This window comes from Quercus suber, unplaced genomic scaffold (genome assembly GCF_002906115.3).
Source record: "Quercus suber isolate HL8 unplaced genomic scaffold, Cork oak 2.0 scaffold_277, whole genome shotgun sequence".
Taxonomy (NCBI): domain Eukaryota; kingdom Viridiplantae; phylum Streptophyta; class Magnoliopsida; order Fagales; family Fagaceae; genus Quercus; species Quercus suber.
In genome coordinates, this window is record NW_027069733.1 from 349988 (window position 1) to 369442 (window position 19455).

General features: G+C 40.9%; 1 protein-coding gene across 1 annotated transcript; it reads right to left on the reverse strand.

Moving 5' to 3' along the window:
- Nucleotides 1-12749: 12749 nt before the first annotated feature.
- On the reverse strand, nt 12750-13202 carry LOC112010773 (uncharacterized). Its single transcript, XM_024043133.2, has one exon. The coding sequence runs from the start codon at nt 13200-13202 to the stop codon at nt 12750-12752; it is 453 nt and encodes a 150-aa protein (XP_023898901.1).
- Nucleotides 13203-19455: the final 6253 nt, after the last annotated feature.

Below are 19455 nucleotides of genomic sequence, written 5' to 3' on the forward strand. Positions count from 1 at the left end.
ATCAACTCGTATCAATACCAAACTTACAGCGTAAGGGGTCACAGCGATGTAGGCAAATAAGACTTCATCTGATTCATAACTGGACATGATAGGTGGCCGAGCGAGATATTCTTTAAGTTGCTGGAAAGCTAAGGCATATTCTTCAATCCATTTAAACCCTTTTCCACTAGTTAATCAACAAGAAGAAAGGTCTGCATCTATCTGCTAATCGAGAGATAAATCGGTTCAAGGCAGCAACCATTCCGGTCAATTTCTGAACTTGTTTAGGATTCTGAGGTGGTTGCAAATTGCTAATAGCCTTTATCTGGTCAGGGTTGACCTCAATCCTTCTGTGAGTTACATATAGCCCAAAAATTTGCCTGATCCCATGCCGAACGAGCACTTGGAAGTGTTTAGACGCAACTTATATTTTCTAAGAACTTCAAAGATGTTTCCAAGGTCTCCCACATGCTTAGAAACTACCTTACTTTCTACTACCATGTCATTGATGTAGACTTCAATATTCTTACCCAACTGCGGCTTGAACATCCTCGTCATCATTCTTTGGTAGGTAGATCTTGCATTTTTCAAACCAAATGGCATTACCTTGTAGTGATAGTTTCCAATGGGGGTCACAAAAGCAGTCTTCTCCTGATTATCCAGGGCTAATGGTATTTGGTGATACCTTTGGAAGGCATCCAGGAAGCTCATTCGAGGATGGCCTACAGTTGTATCCACTGACTGATCTATTTTAGGCATAGAGAATGGATCTTTCGGGCAAGCCTTATTCAAGTCTGTGAAATCTACACACATTCGCCATTTCCCACTCTTCTTTTTCACCACCACAGTATTAGCTAACCATTCAGGATAAAAAAACTTCCTTAATAGCTCCAGTCTGCTTGAGCTTCGTTACTTCCTCTCGTACTGCGTCAGAGTGTTCCTTGGATGGACGCCAAGGGGGCTGTTTCTTAGAGGTGACCAATGGGTTGACATTCAAATGGTGACAAATGAATTTTGGATCCACCCTTGGGGCTTCGTAAGCATTCCAGGCAAACACATCTACATTTATGTTAAGAAATTCTATTAACACCTCTCTCTCTCTTGAATGGGTAATTGAGACCCAACCTGAAAAAACTTCTCAGGATCATCGCCAATAGCAATTTTTACCAAATCTTCACATTTCAACCTCTCGGCTAAGTCATCAATGGGCGACGCTGGAGATTTTAACTGCTATAAATCCTCTCTAGCAAAGGCCGAGGACTTAGCCTCAGGTTTATGTTGGATGGCGACCACTAAGCACTGTGTGGCTACAGATTGATCTCCCAAAACCTCCTTAATTTGGCATTCGGATGGATATTTAACCTTCTATTGCAGAGTAGAAGAAACAGCCCCTAGTGTATGAAACTAGGGTCTGGCTACAATCGCGGTGTAGGATGGGTATGCGTCTACAATAATAAAATTAACCTCTACTACTTCTGGACCAGTTTGCACAGGTAGTCAAATTTGGCCTTTTGGGATACGACATTCCCATTGAAACTCACTAAGGGAGAGCTGTAGGGCGTTAAGTCCTAGGGTTTTAAATTCAGCCCCTTGTATAAGTCAGGATACATTATCTCGGTCTCACTACCTTGGTCCACCATCACCCTCTTCACATCATACACCCCAATCTTGAGGGTAACCACCAGGGTATCGTCGTGGGGCTATGTGGTTCCAATTTTATCCTTATTTGAGAAGCCTAAAACAGGTTGAATTTCCATTCTTCTTCGCTTCATATCTTGGTTAGCATCCTTTGCGGATAGCCGAGCCATGGACATTACCCTTGACGGATAGGATCCAGTTTTCCTTGGTGCAGCGAAGATGACATTTATTGTTCCCAGGGGGGGTTTGGAAGACTCATCTCTACGAGATTCTGAGCTTGCCTGGCCGCTCGGACTACTAGAATGGTGTACAAGTTGTTTTAATTTACCTTTGTGAACAAGCTGGTCTAGGTAATCCCACAGACTCCTACAATCTTTTGTGATGTGTCCATGATCTTGATGGTATTGGCAATATAGGTTGTGATTACGCCTTTCAAGGTTTCCCACCATTTCGCTTGGCCGTTTAAAGAATGGCTCATTCTTGATCTTCTCTAGAACTATACGTGGTTTGTTATTGCTGTATCAATCCGACCTGAAATCACTTCTCTCTTGAGGGATAACCTTATCTTTTCCTTTCCCTTGCTACTGATCTTCTTCAACTCTTTTATACTTATCAATCCTATCCATGAGCTGACGCATGTTAGTAACAGGCTTACTAGTCAAGGATTTTCTTAAACCATGTTCGGCTGGAAGGCCGAGCTTAAAAGTACTGATGGCCACGTCGTCGAAATCACCTTTAATCTCATCGAAAATCTCCCAATATCTATCGGAGTATGTTTTAAGGTTCTCCCCCTCTTGCATACTCAAGGATAGGAGGGAAGCCAACGACTGAGGAACTCTCCTGCAATTCACAAACCGAGAACCAAATGCCTGAGTGAGCTCATGAAAGGAGTTTACGGATTTTGCCTTTAGGTCGTTGAACCATCTTATCGCGATGGGTCGGAGACTAGATGGGAAGACTTTGTACATCAAGGCTTCGTCCTTAGAATGGACAGTCATTCTCTAGTTGAAATGGCTCACATGTTCAACAGGATCTGCTCTTCTATTGTAAATTGTGAACGTTGGCTGATGAAAACGTCGAGGAAGTCCTGCCTCCTCAATCTTACGTGTGAAAGGTGACTTAGAGATTTGGTTTAAGGCTCTACTCATAGCATCATTTCCTACGCCCTTATATGGCGGGCTTCTAAACCACCGCTCATGATGGTGCTCATCTTCATAGGAGAAGGATTCACTAGGTGGAGTTCGAGACCTCCGCTTGTAATTAACATCCCTTTCGTCATCAGAAGACATGTCAGAGTTCGGAGAAGCTTGTCTCTTCCTTGCATGGCGTAACTTTCTTTTTAATTGATCGATTTCTAGTTGCATGATCCTATTGTTCTCTGCATGGGAGACATGGCTTCCACCTCGAGGTTGGCTCCTGTCTGTATGTGCAGGGTGGACACTTCCTTCATGATCACCTCTCTGCTCAAGGTTAAAAAAGGGGTCATCACCTTGAGATTCTCTCGACTCAGCTTGTTGTGGACCTAGTTTTGCCATAGTTGACCGTTGCTTTCACTATAACACAAGTTCTTTCCACAGATGGCGCCAATTGTAGGGTCACAATTTGTAGCCTAAGCCCTGTGGATATGGGATATAGGTCCAATGAGCCTAGTACAATAAATTTGTAGAGAGTGGGTGAAAGAGCTGGGCTTTTGGTGGATTGGACAATGGCTAGTAAGGATTTCAAGGATGAACAAGCATGAAACACATGTAAAACTCGATGAAATGATTGTCCGAGGAGATGAATTATGAATTAAACCACTAGTTTTGAAAGTTAATACAATTCTTCATGCTACAGTAATTCCTTTTCTCTTTATTCTCTCTTCTTTTTCTCATCCTTTTCTTATGGGACATTTTTTTCCTTATGTAGTTCCTTTCAGACCATCTTGATCCTACACATGTTAATCATCTAGGCTTTCACTTGAGTGCATGTCCCATCAGACATCCTTTTTGGCTTTCGGTGAGTTTGTGATAACTGATACTACATTGTTCAGGGGTCTTTTCCACGTAAATGTGGCTAGGAAAGTTGCTGCATTGCATTTAATGAGATGGTAGCAGCTTTTTCTTTAAATATTTATGAGTTCCTATCGCCTTTGTACGTGCCTGGATCTCATCCTTATCGTCGAAACTTCCTGGAAGGTCACCAAAATCGCTCAAATACAGAATTGATCAAAATTCATTGTATCCAAGAAGGAGACCCTCCTTGGACTATATTCCTCCATTCTTTCCTTATGCTATTCTATACTTCGGTGCCCCTTCCAATCATTTAATCCTCCTCAGACATATCCCTGCCCTCAAATAAGGCCCAAGGCCCAATATATGAATTTGGGCCCTCACTCCCACATTATCAATTTAAGATTTTAAACCATTTCTTATGATTTAGATATAAAGATAAGTTTATTAAATTAAGGGTATTTCATTAGTTTTGTGTGTGTGAGTGTGTGTGTATGTTTTTTTTTTTTTTTTTTTCAAGAATAAAATATTAGAAACGTGTGTTAGAATAAGTGAGTTAGTGGGAGTGTTCCTATTTTGTAGGCAATGATTTTTAAATTTATCTAAAATTTAGGACTTTTTAAAATAGTAATTTTACATGTTTAACCCTACTATTTAATTTTTACAGACTGGTAAATTTGAAGGTATTTTAGGCATCAAAATTGAGGAATCCAAACAAAGAAAGCCCCTTAAATAATAGTAATAGTATAGATATATAGACAAGAAAACAAACGGAGCTAGACAAAGAGAGTAAACCAGACTTGAAGATGTTTTGTACCACTAGTTGCTCTTGTGGATTCATAGAAATGAGACTCTTATGGGATTTTGGTTCGGAAAGTAGTTGATTTTAAGATTCAATTCTTGGAACTGAATGATAGAAACAGTATAGGGTTGCACAATACGTTTCAAAACTTTGTGTAAATCTCTGTACTAGGACTACTCTTGGGTTAGTAGTTTTGCTATATATAGGGCTGCAACTTTTTTATGGTAGGACTAGGATGGTAGAAACCTCCTCCATACATGTTTCTCTGAGTTTTTCTTACTCAGGTTGTACAAGTAATATATAGTTTCTGTTGGTGCAAAAATGCTACAACATTTTCTCTTTCAATAAAATCTTCTATTGATTTTTTTTTTTTGAGAAAAAATAAAAAAGATCTTAAGTTTCACTATGCAGGCCATTATATATATATATATATATATATTAGTTTAAGGATAATGGCAAATCTCTTCTAATATTAAGTTTCTTAAAAAAACACATGAAACCTAGGACAATTGTTAATAAATCTCTTGTGTTAAGGGGTAAGTCTTACTACATGAAGACGAGGGAGGATAGGGTGCAGCTTATCCAGTGCCTCCTTGGATCCAGTAAGGGGTTAGATAAGGACTTCCTCATTGTGTTCGGGGAGTGGCACAATGACCTTCATTGTCCAACGGAAGAAGGGACACAAAGTAGGGTATTGAGAGTGGGAAAGAATTTGATCTTCTGTGTTATTCCAGTTTGCACTATTTGTTTGCTAACAAGAGTATGCTTTCTTTTTTGCAGATCCGCACGCCTTCGAATGACACTTCCATTTGGTCAACAAGGAGGATTTGCAAATTGTACTGAGGGCAAAGGTCTTTGTGAACGAAGTTGACAATCAAGTTAGAGCTGCTCACAAGATCCTTGGATACGATCCAATCCAAAAATCGTTCTCGACTCCAAAGTACGTGATTAGAGCAAAAGATCCTCGGCTACGCAAAATCACTATAGCTGAGCATGGATTTTTGCTCCCTGAAGGATCTCCTATTCCGAAGGGCATCCCGTTAGCAGGTCCTTCTTCATCACCTCAAGTTGCAGAGGCCGAGGGAGAAAACTAGAAGAAGAAGAGGAGGTTGTTGACTTTTGTCCATTCGAGGACGAATTTGGCGCGTTCGACCAAGTCCATTAGGCCAAGGATCCCTCTGGTGACCTAGGCGACCCTAATTTGACTGAAGCGGACCTCTTATCAGCGGAGACTTCTCATTAGGCAGAGATGGGTTTCAAAAGACAGCCCCAGACTAGCCTATTTGACTTGATTGAGGGCCAGCCAGGGAAGGATGTGCCAGGGAAGTCTCAATCCAAGCTTCCTCTTCCTCCGCCCAAGTCCTAGCCTGCCTAGACCAGGTCATCCTCCGCTCATTCCAAGTTTCCACCTCCTCCACCTCAGCCAAGTCTGCCATAGAGGTCTGAGCCCACAGATCCCAAAAATAAGAAGGACTCTAAGGGCAAGAGACCGATGGGAAGAGACAAGACTCGTTCTTCTCAAGAGGAGGATGAGGCTTAGCGGCCTTCTAAGCAACAGAAAACTAGGCATCAGGGCCAAGGGAAAGAAGTGGCCATACAGGCTGAGTCCCAGGCTTGGTTCCCCGCCCTAATACTCCACAGGGAGCCCTTGATGGATATTGCTTCCCTTAGGGACTTTAAAGGGGGTGAAGGCATATTCATGGCTGATGTGTTGGAGAGGTCTCTTCTACTCCTCGTTGACATGGTCGAATTGGAGAACTTAAGGAATAAGGAGGTCTTCCTAAACCTCAAAAGGTACTTGGGCATGGTAAGACTTCTAACACTTGTGACTCTTCTAATCCTTTTTTTTTTTTTTTTTTAGGTTTCCTATTTACTGTGCACTTATTTCAATTGGCAGGCTGTCCAGGCCACTTTTAGGTTGGAGAAGGCGGCCAACAGTCAAAGCAGGGCCCTAGACATCAAGCGTGACAAGCACCTAGATGCTGCTCGGACCCTTAAGGTCTTCGAGGTTGATCTCGTAAAAGCTAGGAAGGTTCTTAAGGAGATGACTAGGGCCAGGGATAGCATCGTGGCAGGCCTGGAAGGCACTCAAAGGCAGGCCCAAGACCAAACGAGACGCTTGCTTGGCGCAGAGGAATAGTTGAGAACTGCCAAAGAGTAAATCGCCGAGCTGAAGAAAAAGGCGACTAAGGCAGAGGGAGCTAAGGACATTGCAGAGTTTGCTAGAGACGAAGCACTAAGGGCTAAGGTAGAGACAGATTTTGGTAGGGCAGAGGCTCAGGCTTCTAAGGAGGCAGCCAAGGAGGCGGCCTATGCCATGGAGGTGGCTGAGACGGAGACCGCCCTTAAAACTCAAGTCCCTGGGGTATGCAGGCTCTACTGCTCCTAGACTTGGAATAAGGCCCTCAAACAAGGTAGAGTTGAGGCTTCATCTGACCTGTGGAAGGTTGAGAACGTCTACTTCCCTCCTGCCATCCGTGAGGCTGCCCCTTCTAGCTCCGAGGCTGAGGTGGCCGCTGAGGAAGTCGGTATTGCTCCAAATGAAGATGCCCTGGCTGCTACCACTTCTAATGAGCCTGCCAAGGAAGCTGATCCTCCTGGAGTAATTGAAACAGACAAAGGTCCTAACGAGGAAGCACCCCAAGGGGTTGCAAACCCTTCATCTGATACCTAGGCCCTTCTTACCGGGGAGACAACTCTCTCTGTGGTGCCTTTGCAGGCTATTCCTCCAAGTCAGAGCTCTGAGGACCCCAAGGCTGCCATAGACCAACCTCCCAAGGGGGGAAAGAAGATTAAGTTGAAGAAATAGGCCCCTTGGCACTTTTGCCTTATCTGTTTTTTTTTTTTAAACATTGTAATAGGACTCCTACTGTGTAACTTTTATGGACTTAATGAAGCGCATATTTTATTTTCCCTTACTTGCCCTGTTTATCTTTTTCACTTGTACAATCCTAACTCTAATTGTGCCTCGGCTTATCACAGCAATAATTATAATAACGTAAAGATGTTTATACATATGGAAACCTACCCCTCTTTCATTTTTGATTTAGAACTAGGATAGATCAAAGTCACTAGATCCTCTAGCTCTTTAATGAACATTCAAAGTTATGGAAAGAGGAATCCTCCAGGTGTGGGTTGAACCAGAACCAAGTCCATGGCACCCTAAAATGCTTTAAGTGATACTCATTGGCTTAATTTTGAGATTTTGCTATAGGAAAGGTCATCATTGTCAAAGCAGGTGGTCCGAGGAATTAGGCGTAGCTCAGGTTCAATCTAGTAGTTAGATTTTTCTTGAAGTAGTTAGTTTCCCCATAGGTTTGAGTCCGAGGACCATGCAAGACCTTGGTTCTGTCCAACACTTAGATTTTTCTTGAAGTAGTTAGTTTCCCCATAGGTTTGAGTTCGAGGACCATGCAAGACCTTGGTTCTGTCTAACACTTAGATTCTTCTTAAAGTAACTAGTTTTCCCATAGGTTTGAGTCTGAGGACCATGCAAGACCTTGGTTCTGTCTGGTACTTAGATTTTTCTTGAAGTAGTTAGTTTTCCCATAAATTTGAGTCCAAGGACCATGCAAGACCTTGGTTCTATCTAACACTTATATTCTTCTTAAAGTAACTAGTTTCCCCATAGTTTTGAGTCCGAAGACCGTGCAAGACCTTGGTTTTGTCTAGTACTTAGATTTTTCTTGAAGTAGTTAGCTTCCCTATAGGTTTGAGTCCGAGGACCATGCAAGACCTTGGTTCTGTCCAACACTTAGATTTTTCTTGAAGTAATTAGTTTCCCTATAGGTTTAAGTCCGAGGACCATGTAAGACCTGGGTTCTATTTAGTACTTAGATTTTTCTTGAAGTAGTTAGTTTCCCCATAAGTTTGAGTCCGAGGACCATGCAAGACCTTGGTTCTGTCTAGTACTTATGTGGTTGCCAAAACAGGAGACATATAATCATAACAGACTTAGAATTTGAATTAACAGAAATGTTTTTATTAATAATAATACCTTCGCAGGTTATTTACATTCCATGGACGAGGTAAAGGTTTTTCGTCTAAGTCTTCTAAGTAGTATGCACTCACCCCTGCTACTAAGGTAATTCGATATGGTCCCTCCCAATTAGGTCCTAGCTTTCCATAGGATGGGTTCTTAGCAGCATTCACAACTTTTCTCAACACTAAGTCCCCTTGTGCTAGTGGTCTTAGCTTCACATTGGCATCATATCCCTGCTTGAGCTTTTTGTGGTAATAGGCCAGCTGGATCATTGCCTTTTCCCTTCGTTCATCAATTAGATTAGTTTATTGTTATTGCTTGGGGTGAAGGAGCTCGTCCTCAGCGTTGGGAAGTTCGCCTCTAGGGAGATAATAGCCTCAACCCCATAGGTCATAGCAAAAGGCTTTTCCCCTGTTGATCACTGAGGTGTGGTCCGGTAAGTCCATAAGATGTGGGGCAACTCTTCTACCCATTTTCCCTTGGCGTCGTCTAGTCTTTTCTTAAGCCCATTGATTATAACCTTGTTGACAGCCTCGGCCTGTCCATTTCCCTAAGAATAAGCTGGAGTTGAGTACCTGTTTGTGATCCCCAGTCCATAATAGTATCTCCTGAAGGCTTTGTTGTCAAACTGAAGTCCATTATCTGAAATGAGGGTATGAGAGACCTCGAACTGCGTAACAATGTTTCTCCAAATGAACTTCTTAGCATCCACATCTCTAATGTTGGCCAATGGCTCAATTTTAACCCATTTGGTGAAATAATCTGTGCCGACCAACATATACCTTTTATTTCCTGGCGCCTTGGGAAAAGGACCTACAATATCCAGTCCCCACAGGGCAAACGGCCATCGACTGGACAAAAGGTTAAGGATCCCTCCTAGCTGATGAATATTTGGGGAAAACCTTTGGCGTTGGTCACACTTTTCAACATACTCCAGGGCTTCCTTCTGCATTCCCGGCCACCAATATCCCTAGGTGATGGCTTGGTGCGACAGGGATCTCCTTCCTATGTAACTTCCACAGATCCCTTCGTGCAACTCTTCAAGCAGTAATTCTGATGCCTCGGGGTGAATACACAGTAAGTATGGCCCAGGGTAGGAGCATCTATACAATTTGTAGTCCTCAGACAACCAGAACCGAGGAGCGTTTCTTCGTAATTTCTCAGCCTCTGACTTTTCCTCTCGGGTAGAGTATCGTCCTTGAGGAATCTCACTATAGGGTCCATCTAGCTGGGACCCACTCCAACTTGATGGATAAGAATCACGTCCTTTGCCACCTCATTTTCTCTTTCCAAATGCTCAACAAGAATGATCCGAGGCAGATCTCTTGCCGAGGAGGTAGCAAGTGTGGCCAATGAATCTACATGGGTGTTTCCACTTTTGGGGACATGTGACAAGTTGAAAAGTTCGAAGTCTGACTGCAAGCGTTTGACCTAACTTAAGTACTCTTGCATCCTCACATCTCTGGCCTCCAGCTCTCCCTTTACCTAGCCCACCACCAGTCTCGAATCAAAGAACATTTCCACTGCTTTTCCTTCCATTTTCTACACCATGACCATCCCTTGTAACAAGGCCTCATACTTGGCCTTATTATTTGTGGCCGAGAACCTAAGTCTTAGGGATTTCTCTATGACAGACTTCTCGGGGGATACTAGGACGAGCCCTACTCTAGACCCTTTTTAGTTTGCTGCGCCATCAACGTACACCTTCCAACATGGGGGCCCTAGGACAGAGATTGCCCCAACTGACTTTCTGTCCGTGCTACTCTTCTCAGCTACTACTTCTATTAGTGGTTCGGTAAACTCGGCCACCAAATCGGCCAGGACCTGGCCCTTTATAGAGGTCCGAGGCATGTACTTGATGTCAAAAGCCCCCAGAATTATGTTCCACTTAGCAATCCTTCCAATGTATTCAGCAGTCCGAAGTATAAACTTCAAAGGTAGTTGGGTTAGGACAACCACTGCGTGGGCTTGGAAATAATGGGGAAGCTTTCGTGTAGCGTGGACCACAGCTAGTATAGCTTTCTCCAAGGGTAAGTACCTGACCTTAGCTTTATGTAGCGACTTGCTCACGTAATAGACTGGCTTTTGAATGCCATTGTCATTCCGTATTTGCACCAGGCTTACAGCATGAGGGGCCACAGCAATGTATAAATATAGGACTTCATCGGCTTCAGGACTAGACATGATGGGTGGCCAGGATATGTATTCCTTGAGTTGCTAGAAGGCCACGACACAATCCTCGGACCACTCAAATCCCTTCCATTTGTTGATCAGGAGGTAAAAAGGTCTGCACCTATCAACCAACTTGGAAATGAATCGATTCAGGGCCGCGATCATTCTAGTGAGCTTTTGGACCTCCTTGGAGCTTTGCGGAGGCTTTAGGTTGCTAACAGCCTTGATCTGGTCAGGATCAACCTCAATCCCCCTGTGAGTAATAATGTAGCCCAAGAACTTACTAGATCCCACGCCAAACGAGCATGTGAAGGCATTTAAGCACAGCTTGTGTTTCCTCAAGACATCAAAGGTGCAGCCGAAGTCTCCTAAATGCTCGGATACCTTTTTACTCTTTACCACCATATCATCAACATAGACCTCAATGCTCTTGCCCAACAGTGGCTTAAACATTCTTGTCACCATCCTTTGATAAGTGGACCCTGCGTTCTTCAGACCGAACGACATTACCTTGTAGTGGTAGTTCCCAATGGGTGTTACAAAGGTTGTCTTCTCTTGATCCTCGAAGGCTAGCGGTATTTGATGATAGCCCTGAAAGGCATCTAAAAAACTCATTCGAGGATGGCCTGCAGTTGCATCCACCAGCTGGTCTATTCGAGGCATAGGAAACGGGTCCTTCGGGCATGCTCGATTTAGGTCTGTGAAGTTTACACAAACCCTCCATTTTTCACTTTTTTTTCTTGACCACCACAGTATTGGCCAACCATTCTGGGTAAAAAACCTCTTTGATAGCCCCTGTACGCTTAAGCTTCTTCACTTCTTCCCTTATCGCATCAGCATGCTCCTTTGACGGGCGTCGGGATGGCTGCTTCTTGGGAGTAATGGACGGATTGACATTGAGGTGGTGACATATGAAGGATGGATCAATCCCTGGAGCATCACAGGCGTCCCATGCAAATACGTCAATGTTTTGTTTTGAGGAACTCAATCAACTCCTTATTCCCCCGGAGAGGCAGCTGAGCCCCAACCTGAAAGAACTTCTCTGGGTCATCACCAATGTCCACTTCTCTAGATCTTCACATTTTTCTTCCTCGACGGCCACATTAGGAGGCGCCAACGGGGCTTTTGATTACTATAAGCTCTTTTCGGCAGAAGCCGAGGACTTCGCATCGAGCTAATGTGAAATGGTGGCCACTATACACTACCTTGCTGTGGATTGGCAACTACGGATTTTGAGAACCTGGTCCCCTGATGGGAGCTTCACCTCTGGTACAAGGAAGAGGCAACAGCCCCCAGGGTGTGAAGCCAAGGCCTGTCGACGATGGCCATGTATGGAGAGTAGGTGTCTACCACGACGAAGTTCACCTCCACTATCTTTGGGCCAGTCTAGATGGGTAGCCTAATCATACCTTTTGGAGTAACAAGCTTCCCATCAAAGCTCATCAAAGGAGAGCCATAAGGCATCAAATCTTTTGGCTTCAACCCCAGCCCTTTGTAGAGGTCAGGGTACATGTTCTCGGCCCCACTGCCATCGTCCACCATTACTCTCTTTACATCATAATTCCCAATCCAAAGAGTGATTACTAGTGCATCATCATGGGGTTGAGTGGTTCCAATCTTATCTTCTTTTGTAAAACTCAAGATTGGGTAAAAATTCCTCCTGGCCCTCTTCGACTCTGGCTAGGACTCCTCAGCAGGCAGCTGAGCCACAGACAGCACTTGCGAAGGGCGCGTACCTGTTCGTCCTGGCGCGGCCAAAATCACATTGATCGTCCCCGTGGGTGGTCTCAGCGCAATATCTCTTTAGGGCTCCTGATGGGCCTGGCCTTGGGGACCACTGGGATGATGCAAAAGGTGCTTCAATTTTCCTTCTCGGACTAGCTGGTCCAAATAGTTCCAGAGGTTCCTGCAGTCCTCCGTGGTCCTGGTGGTATTGGCAATAAAGATTCTGATTGTGCTTTGTGGGCTCTCCCACCATCTTGTTCGGCCACTTAAAGTATGGCTCGTTCTTGATTTTCTCCAACACCCGGTGTACTAGTTCCCAGAATACAATATTGACAGTCTGTGTGTTGGTTACTCCGGATTGCCCTACAAAGTCTCTCTTCGGACGATTACTGTTATACCGGTCCGACTTGAAATCCCTCCTCTCCTAGGGGATAACCTTCTATTTTTATTTACCTTACAGCTAATCTTCCTCTACTCGTTTGTACTTATCGATCTGATCCATTAGTTGGCACACACTGATGGCAGGCTTGCCAGTTAGAGACTTTCTCAAGTTGTGCCCAGTTGGGAGACCATTTGTGAAGGTGCTAATGGCGACATCATCAAAATTGCCATCAAGTTCATTGTACATCTCCCAGTATCGGTCTGAGTAGTCCTGTAGAGTTTCTCCATCATGCATGAATAAAGACAATAGTGCACTCAGGGGCCAAGGGGCCTTGCTATTGGTAACGAAGCGGGAGCCAAAGGCTTGGGTTAGCTGCCTGTACAAACTTATGGAATTTGCGTTCAAACCATTGAACCAGCTCATTGCCACTGGTCTCAGGCTAGATAGGAAAAACTTGCACATCAGCGCCTCGATTTTAAAGTGGACAGCCATCCTTTGGTTGTACTGGCTCACACGCTCCACAAGGTCCATTTTGTCGTTATAAATGGCAAAGGTTGGCTGCTAGAACCACCGAGGAAGTACAGCCTCTTCTATATGGTGTGTGAAAGGTGACTTGGAGAGTTGATCCAATGCCCGGCTCATGGCATCGCTCCTCAAGCCCCTAGAGGGTGGGCTTTTACACTTACGCCTCCGGTGGTGTTCTTCTTCATGGGAGAAGGTCTCACTTGGAGGAGTTCTCGATCTTTGCCTATAGTCACCGTCGTTTTCATCGTCAGAGGGCATGTCAAGACTAGGGCGAGACCGCTTTCATTGTGCATGATGCAGTTGTCTCTTTAGGTCGTTTATCTCTCACTGCATGGCCAGCTCATCATCCTGTCTCTAGGATACGTGGCTCCTAACTTCTTCTTCCTGTTGCATGGCCCGATTGTTATTTCGTCTTTAGAGCACATGGCTGCCCCAACGAGAATGGCTTCTGCTGGTTTGAGTGGTGTTTACACTTCCCTCTCGAAACCTTCCATTCTCTTCATTTTGATCACGCTTAGGGTTATGGAAGTTACTTTGCTGCTGGGACTTAGCCGGCTCAAGCTAATGGGAGCCTGCTCGGTGAGGGCCTGATCCTACCATGCTTAATCGTTGCTCTTACTAGCACACAAGTTCTCCCCACAGACGGCGCCAATTGTAGGGACTGGGTTCGAGCACTTCTACTCTTTGGATGAATGAACTCAAGCCCAACTAGCCCAATACAATGAATTTGTAGAGAATGGGTGTAAGAACTAGGCCTGAGTAAGGATTACAACAACTGAACATGGTTATGAGTGGGTTAAATAACTAGAAAACGGATTTGAAGTGTGAAAGTCTGTCCCCCTCTCTCAACTGAAGGGTTTGTAGTTCTTATTGCTTTTCTCAATATCAGACTGCACCGGTCTCTAAGTTGATTCCAATTACTATATTCTCTTCTGCCTCTCCGTGCCCCTCTTTAGGGAGGACTTCTTTACATTATATACTCCCTCTTAGTTAATCTTGACCCTCCATCTGTTAATCATGCAGGCTACTACTTGAGTGCTTGTCCCATTAGCCACCTTCCTCAGCTTTCTATGAGCTGCGGTGACCTAGACAGTACTATCCAGAGGTCATTTTCTCATTAATGCGGCCAGAATGTTAGTTGTGAGCATTTAATGGGAAGGTGACAGTTCCTCCTGGAATTGCTCCTCCTTCATGCTTCCATGGCTAATCCATTGTACTTGTCTCTTTCTTGGGACGCTTTGGGAGGTTGTCTTTGGTAGTGTGCTGCCCTTCCCTTATATAATCTCGGCTGGCCGAGGACAGGATCGTCCCCGGCTAAGTTTCTTGGGAACCTAGGCTTCCTGCTTTCGTCCTCGGACGTTTCTACCTTCTCGGCATGGGCCTTTGGGCCTGACATAAAGTGGGCCACGGTTGACAAATCCTTAGGCCCCACAGTTAGAATGGTCCAATATATATCTTCTTCTTTTTAATATGAACCAAATAGTCCCAATGATATTAACATTTTTACTCCAATATATATCTTCTTCTTTTTTTTAAGTTAGAATGGTTTTGAAAAGGCTAAGAAAACAACGGTAGAACGAGATATACTTTACCAATTAATTAAGTGTAACTATATGTGGTTGGTCTAGTGGCTCTAGTTCTTAATGTCTCGTGAGATTCACAAGGCTATGAGTTTAAAACCTCTAGCTACCATATTTGGACCATGAGATTCTTTTCCCTAATTATTTCATGAGCACTAAGACATGAGTACTTTACACATTTTAGAGAATAATCAGGTACTCGAAAAAATATGAATACTCTCATAAAAAAATAGAGATAGTAGGAATTGAGGAAAAAAAGAGAACTAAAAAGATAAATTACCAAGCTGGTTTTTTTCTTTTTTCTTTTTTCTCTTTTTTCTTTCTTTCACATTAAAACCTATATAAAAATATGCTTTGAAAAGAAAAATATTCAAAACCACTTTTTACCCTTTTTAAGAACATATATATTCTAAAAATGGTGAACTAAACAGACCTAGTAGACAGTAGTATAAAAGATTCCTAACTCTAATATTTTTAAAGAAAAAAAATAGAAGTGGTTTTGAAAAAGCTAAGAAAATTAACCATGTAGATGTAGAAGGAGATTTCTTTTACCAATTCCCACGAGATGGATGGGATCTTTCATACTCATAGACCTTGATACGTAACTTGGCTTTTTGAAACTATCTCATAACATGGGAATAGTAATTATTATTCTAAAACAATCTCATAATATTCAGGTTTGTCACTCATAATTAAAACAATAACAATATTTATTAAAAAAAAAAAAAACAATGTTGACGATCCAAATGATTTGAGTGCTTGAGAAGAATATAAAATTTTATTAAAAATTAAAATTTGGCAATAGAGATGGATGGAAATTACCCGGAGGAAATGGTTGAGGACTCACCCTGAGTCTGAGTTCCAGCACCAGCAAAAAATGAAATTGATTCAAGTACCATTCTGGAACCACACATTTATGATATATCTGTATAACCAAAAAAAAGGACACAAATCATTGTAACAAAACAGTGAAAAAAAGAAGAAGAAAAAGGACCCAAATCATTGTAACAAAACAGTGAGGTTTGTCTCAGTGTGTGTCCCCACTCCACCCAGTGACAGAACACTCTTGGAGCATCGAGGGTAATAGAGATTTAAAGTCTGTGTTGTGTATCTAAAAGTTAGGGTTTTTTGAATATATGTAAATTTTTTTAAGACATTTTCCCCTGTGTGTGTGTGTTAAAAATACTTAGTATTCTCCATACAAAAAAAAAAATGTATATATATATATATATATGAGATGTGTTCAAATTATACTTGGTGTAACTTCATAAGAGTTATACATTTTTTGAACCATTGATTTGTATTACATCTAAGGGTAAAAAAAAAACTCATGATCATGTCATTATTATTCCCTAAAAATTAGTAATTAAGTCATTAACTCTTATTAAAAATAAAAATAAAAAACAACATTAACTCTCTACTCTGTACTCTCCATCATCATCATTAACTCGATGAATGTTATCCATTTAAGCATCACATTCACTGGCCCAATTCGACACAGCCCTAGCCATGAACAATTGACTAGAAAAATCATTGTACTCCCTGATTAAAATTACACACCGACAAGCGTGATATTATCTACCATTCCCAACCATTAACTTGTCTTTTTACACATGACATGAGCAGTAACCGACAATTGATGGTTTTTGTTTTTATCCTTTACCCAAAGTATATATCATGCCTTGTCAAAATAAAAAGTATGATAAATCATTGTTGACAAAAATTCACTCATGTCTATTCCACTGTCTTGCTGCATTCTAGTTCTTTTTCCTTTCATTTATATATTAAACACTTAGATTTTTTCAAATTCAAGTTTTAAAATTTGCTCCACCCTTTCTTAAAAGTTACCATGGCTTTTGAGTAGAGTTGTAATGTGCTTTTGTGTTAGAACCTCTTTCCCTCTCCCTTGTGTGTGTGTGTGTGTTTGTTTCTTAAAAAAAGGGTAATTGTCCCACATTACTTAAAAGAGTATGTTATGTATAGTATAACTTGTTCCACCCTCCCTTAAAAGTTATCATGGCTTTTGAGTGGAGTTGTTGTGTGCCTTTATGTTAGAACCAATTTTCCTCTCTCTTGTCTGTGTGTTTGTTTCTCAAAACAAAAAGTTTTAAACTTTAACAAAATATAATTAAAAAAAGGACACCATGGAGAAAAATAAACAAGAAAACGATTGAAGAAAAGTCCCAAAATGATAAAAAAATTTTAATTCGACAAAAATATTGAATTTCTTTTCCATTTTTTTTCCTTCTTTGTTCCTTTGCAGCAGCATGTTTTTTTTTTTTTTTGGTTTCCTAAACCATCTCTCTGAACAAGGCCAGAAGCAAAAACATAAATTTTTTTTAAAAAAAAGTTCATACTCTACTCCATCAAAGTCCCTTCTAAAAATCCTCTTCGCTTGGATTCATTCATCCTCAACCTCTCTCTCTCTCTCTCTCTCTCTCTCTCTCTCTCTCTCTCTCTCTCTCTATCTCTGTACATTTACTTATTCGCTAACTACCACAATTTAAAGAAAAAAAAAAAAAAAAACAAAGACCCAGTTTTTTTTTTTCATCCCCTTCACAACTAATCGATCCTACTAACTCTGATTCTCTTCACAGCCACTTCCCTAAACCCATCTTCACCTCTCATACCCATATCCATACCCATACCCATGTTCATACCCATATTCATACCCATACAAATCCCAAACCCAGCTCCAGTTTGCTCCTTTAACCCGGTCATATAACTCCTCACTTCCTTCTTTATCATCTCCTGCATCACCACCATTAATTCAGCACTCAATTATATAGGAAAGAATGGATATAATATAATAAATAAATGAACGAAGCAATCAAACACTCTTGTTTCCTAAACACAAGACCATGTGAGAGAGGGAGAGAAGATGAAGATGATGATGGACAAAGAGTTAATGCTGTTTTTTATTTTTCTATTTTTAATAAGAAGAATTAATGACTTAGTTACTAATTTTTAGAGAACAATAAATACATGACTATGAGTGTTTTTTCACTCTTAGATCTAATACAAATCAATGGTCCAAAAAATGTGTAACTCTTGTGAAGTTACACAGTGTGTAACTTGAACTCATCTATATGTGTGTGTGTGTATTAATTTTAGCAATTTTGTTCCATAAATTTACACTTTGCCCCCCTCAACAATATCATTAATTCTTTTGAGAGAAATGCTATAGTAACAAAATTTCCTAAAAAATTTTACAAACTGTTAAGTTAGCAAATTCTTATTGGTTCGCATCTGAGACTACTACTCACATCATTTTTTTATATAACAACAACCACTAACCACATCAGCAATTTATATTTGTAACTCTAGCATTTTCATCATTTTAAAGACTAAAATTTATTTATAGATATAAAATCTAAAACAAAATATACAAGCCCAGAAAATTAGCCTAGTAATAAAAATTACCAATTGCAAAATTCTATATATATAATAATAGGTGAAGCAGAGAGAAAATCCAATTAGATTTCAATTGGATTCTCAATTTTGCGCCACTTGTCCTAACTAAAACTCAAAACAAAAAAAAAAATCTAATTAGATTATAAATTTGACTCCAATTTTGTGTCATGTATCTTATCTAAATTTTCTAATTTTTGTGCCCAAATAAATGATGCATTAACATTTAACATGGAAGCCAAGAAAACTACAATGATAATGCTCATTAGTCTAAGTAAGAACATCTTACCTGCACACTTTTATAGAGATTATAAATTCGACTCCAATTTTGTGTCATGTATCTTATCTAAATTTTCTAATTTTTGTGCCCAAATAAATGATGCATTAACATTTAACACGAAAGCCAAGAAAATCACAATGATAATATTCATTGGCCTAAGCAAGAACATCTCACCTGCACACTTTTATAGGTGATCTCAATAAAGTATAGAGTCTTCTAATTCCACAACCAGAACCAAGGAGTCTAACGAGAAAGACTATAAAAGTAAAACATCATCTCCTCCTAATTCCATATCGTCATCTCATGTCTCCTCCTCTCTTAACCTCTACCAACTAGATCTACACACTACCCTTTCCTCCTCCTTATAGATTTCTCAGAGTAAGGCCGAATTCAAACACAATGTTCAATCCCACTCTTCCTTACTTCACATTCTCATACATTAACACTTCATTGGCGCCTCCAAGAAGATTCCAAACTCAATTATCAGTTTTTATTTTTTAATGTCCCTTTATAAATTTTAAATAATAAAATGCAATATTCTTTTTTTTTTTCATTGTAGCATCACTTAAATAATAAAATGCAATATTCTCTTTCTTTTATTCATTGTTTTATCTAATACTATCCTATGTATGATAAACCAAAAAAAAAAAAAAGACTAATAGCATTACTTAAATAATAAAATACAATATATATTTTTTACTGTTTAATTTAGTTCTATCATCCGTGTGATAAACCCAAAAAAACAAAAAAAAATATTAGCCAATAGCATCATTACAATTAACCAATCCCGTGCGATAGCACGGGGTTACATACTAGTAAAAATAAAAATAAAGCCCGATAAACCAATTTTACTCAAAACAAACAACTCTGCCCTTAAAAAAAAAAAATAATAAACCAACTAATTTTATCCTTACCTAGCAATACACATCACACACACACACACACACAAAAACCCTCCCAACTAAACAACAGATTTAGAAGCCAAAAC

Coding starts and splice junctions, on each gene's coding strand:
- LOC112010773 (XM_024043133.2), bottom strand. CDS start 13,202: ATGGACCTTGTGGAGCGTGTGAGCCAGTACAACCAAAGGATGGCTGTC.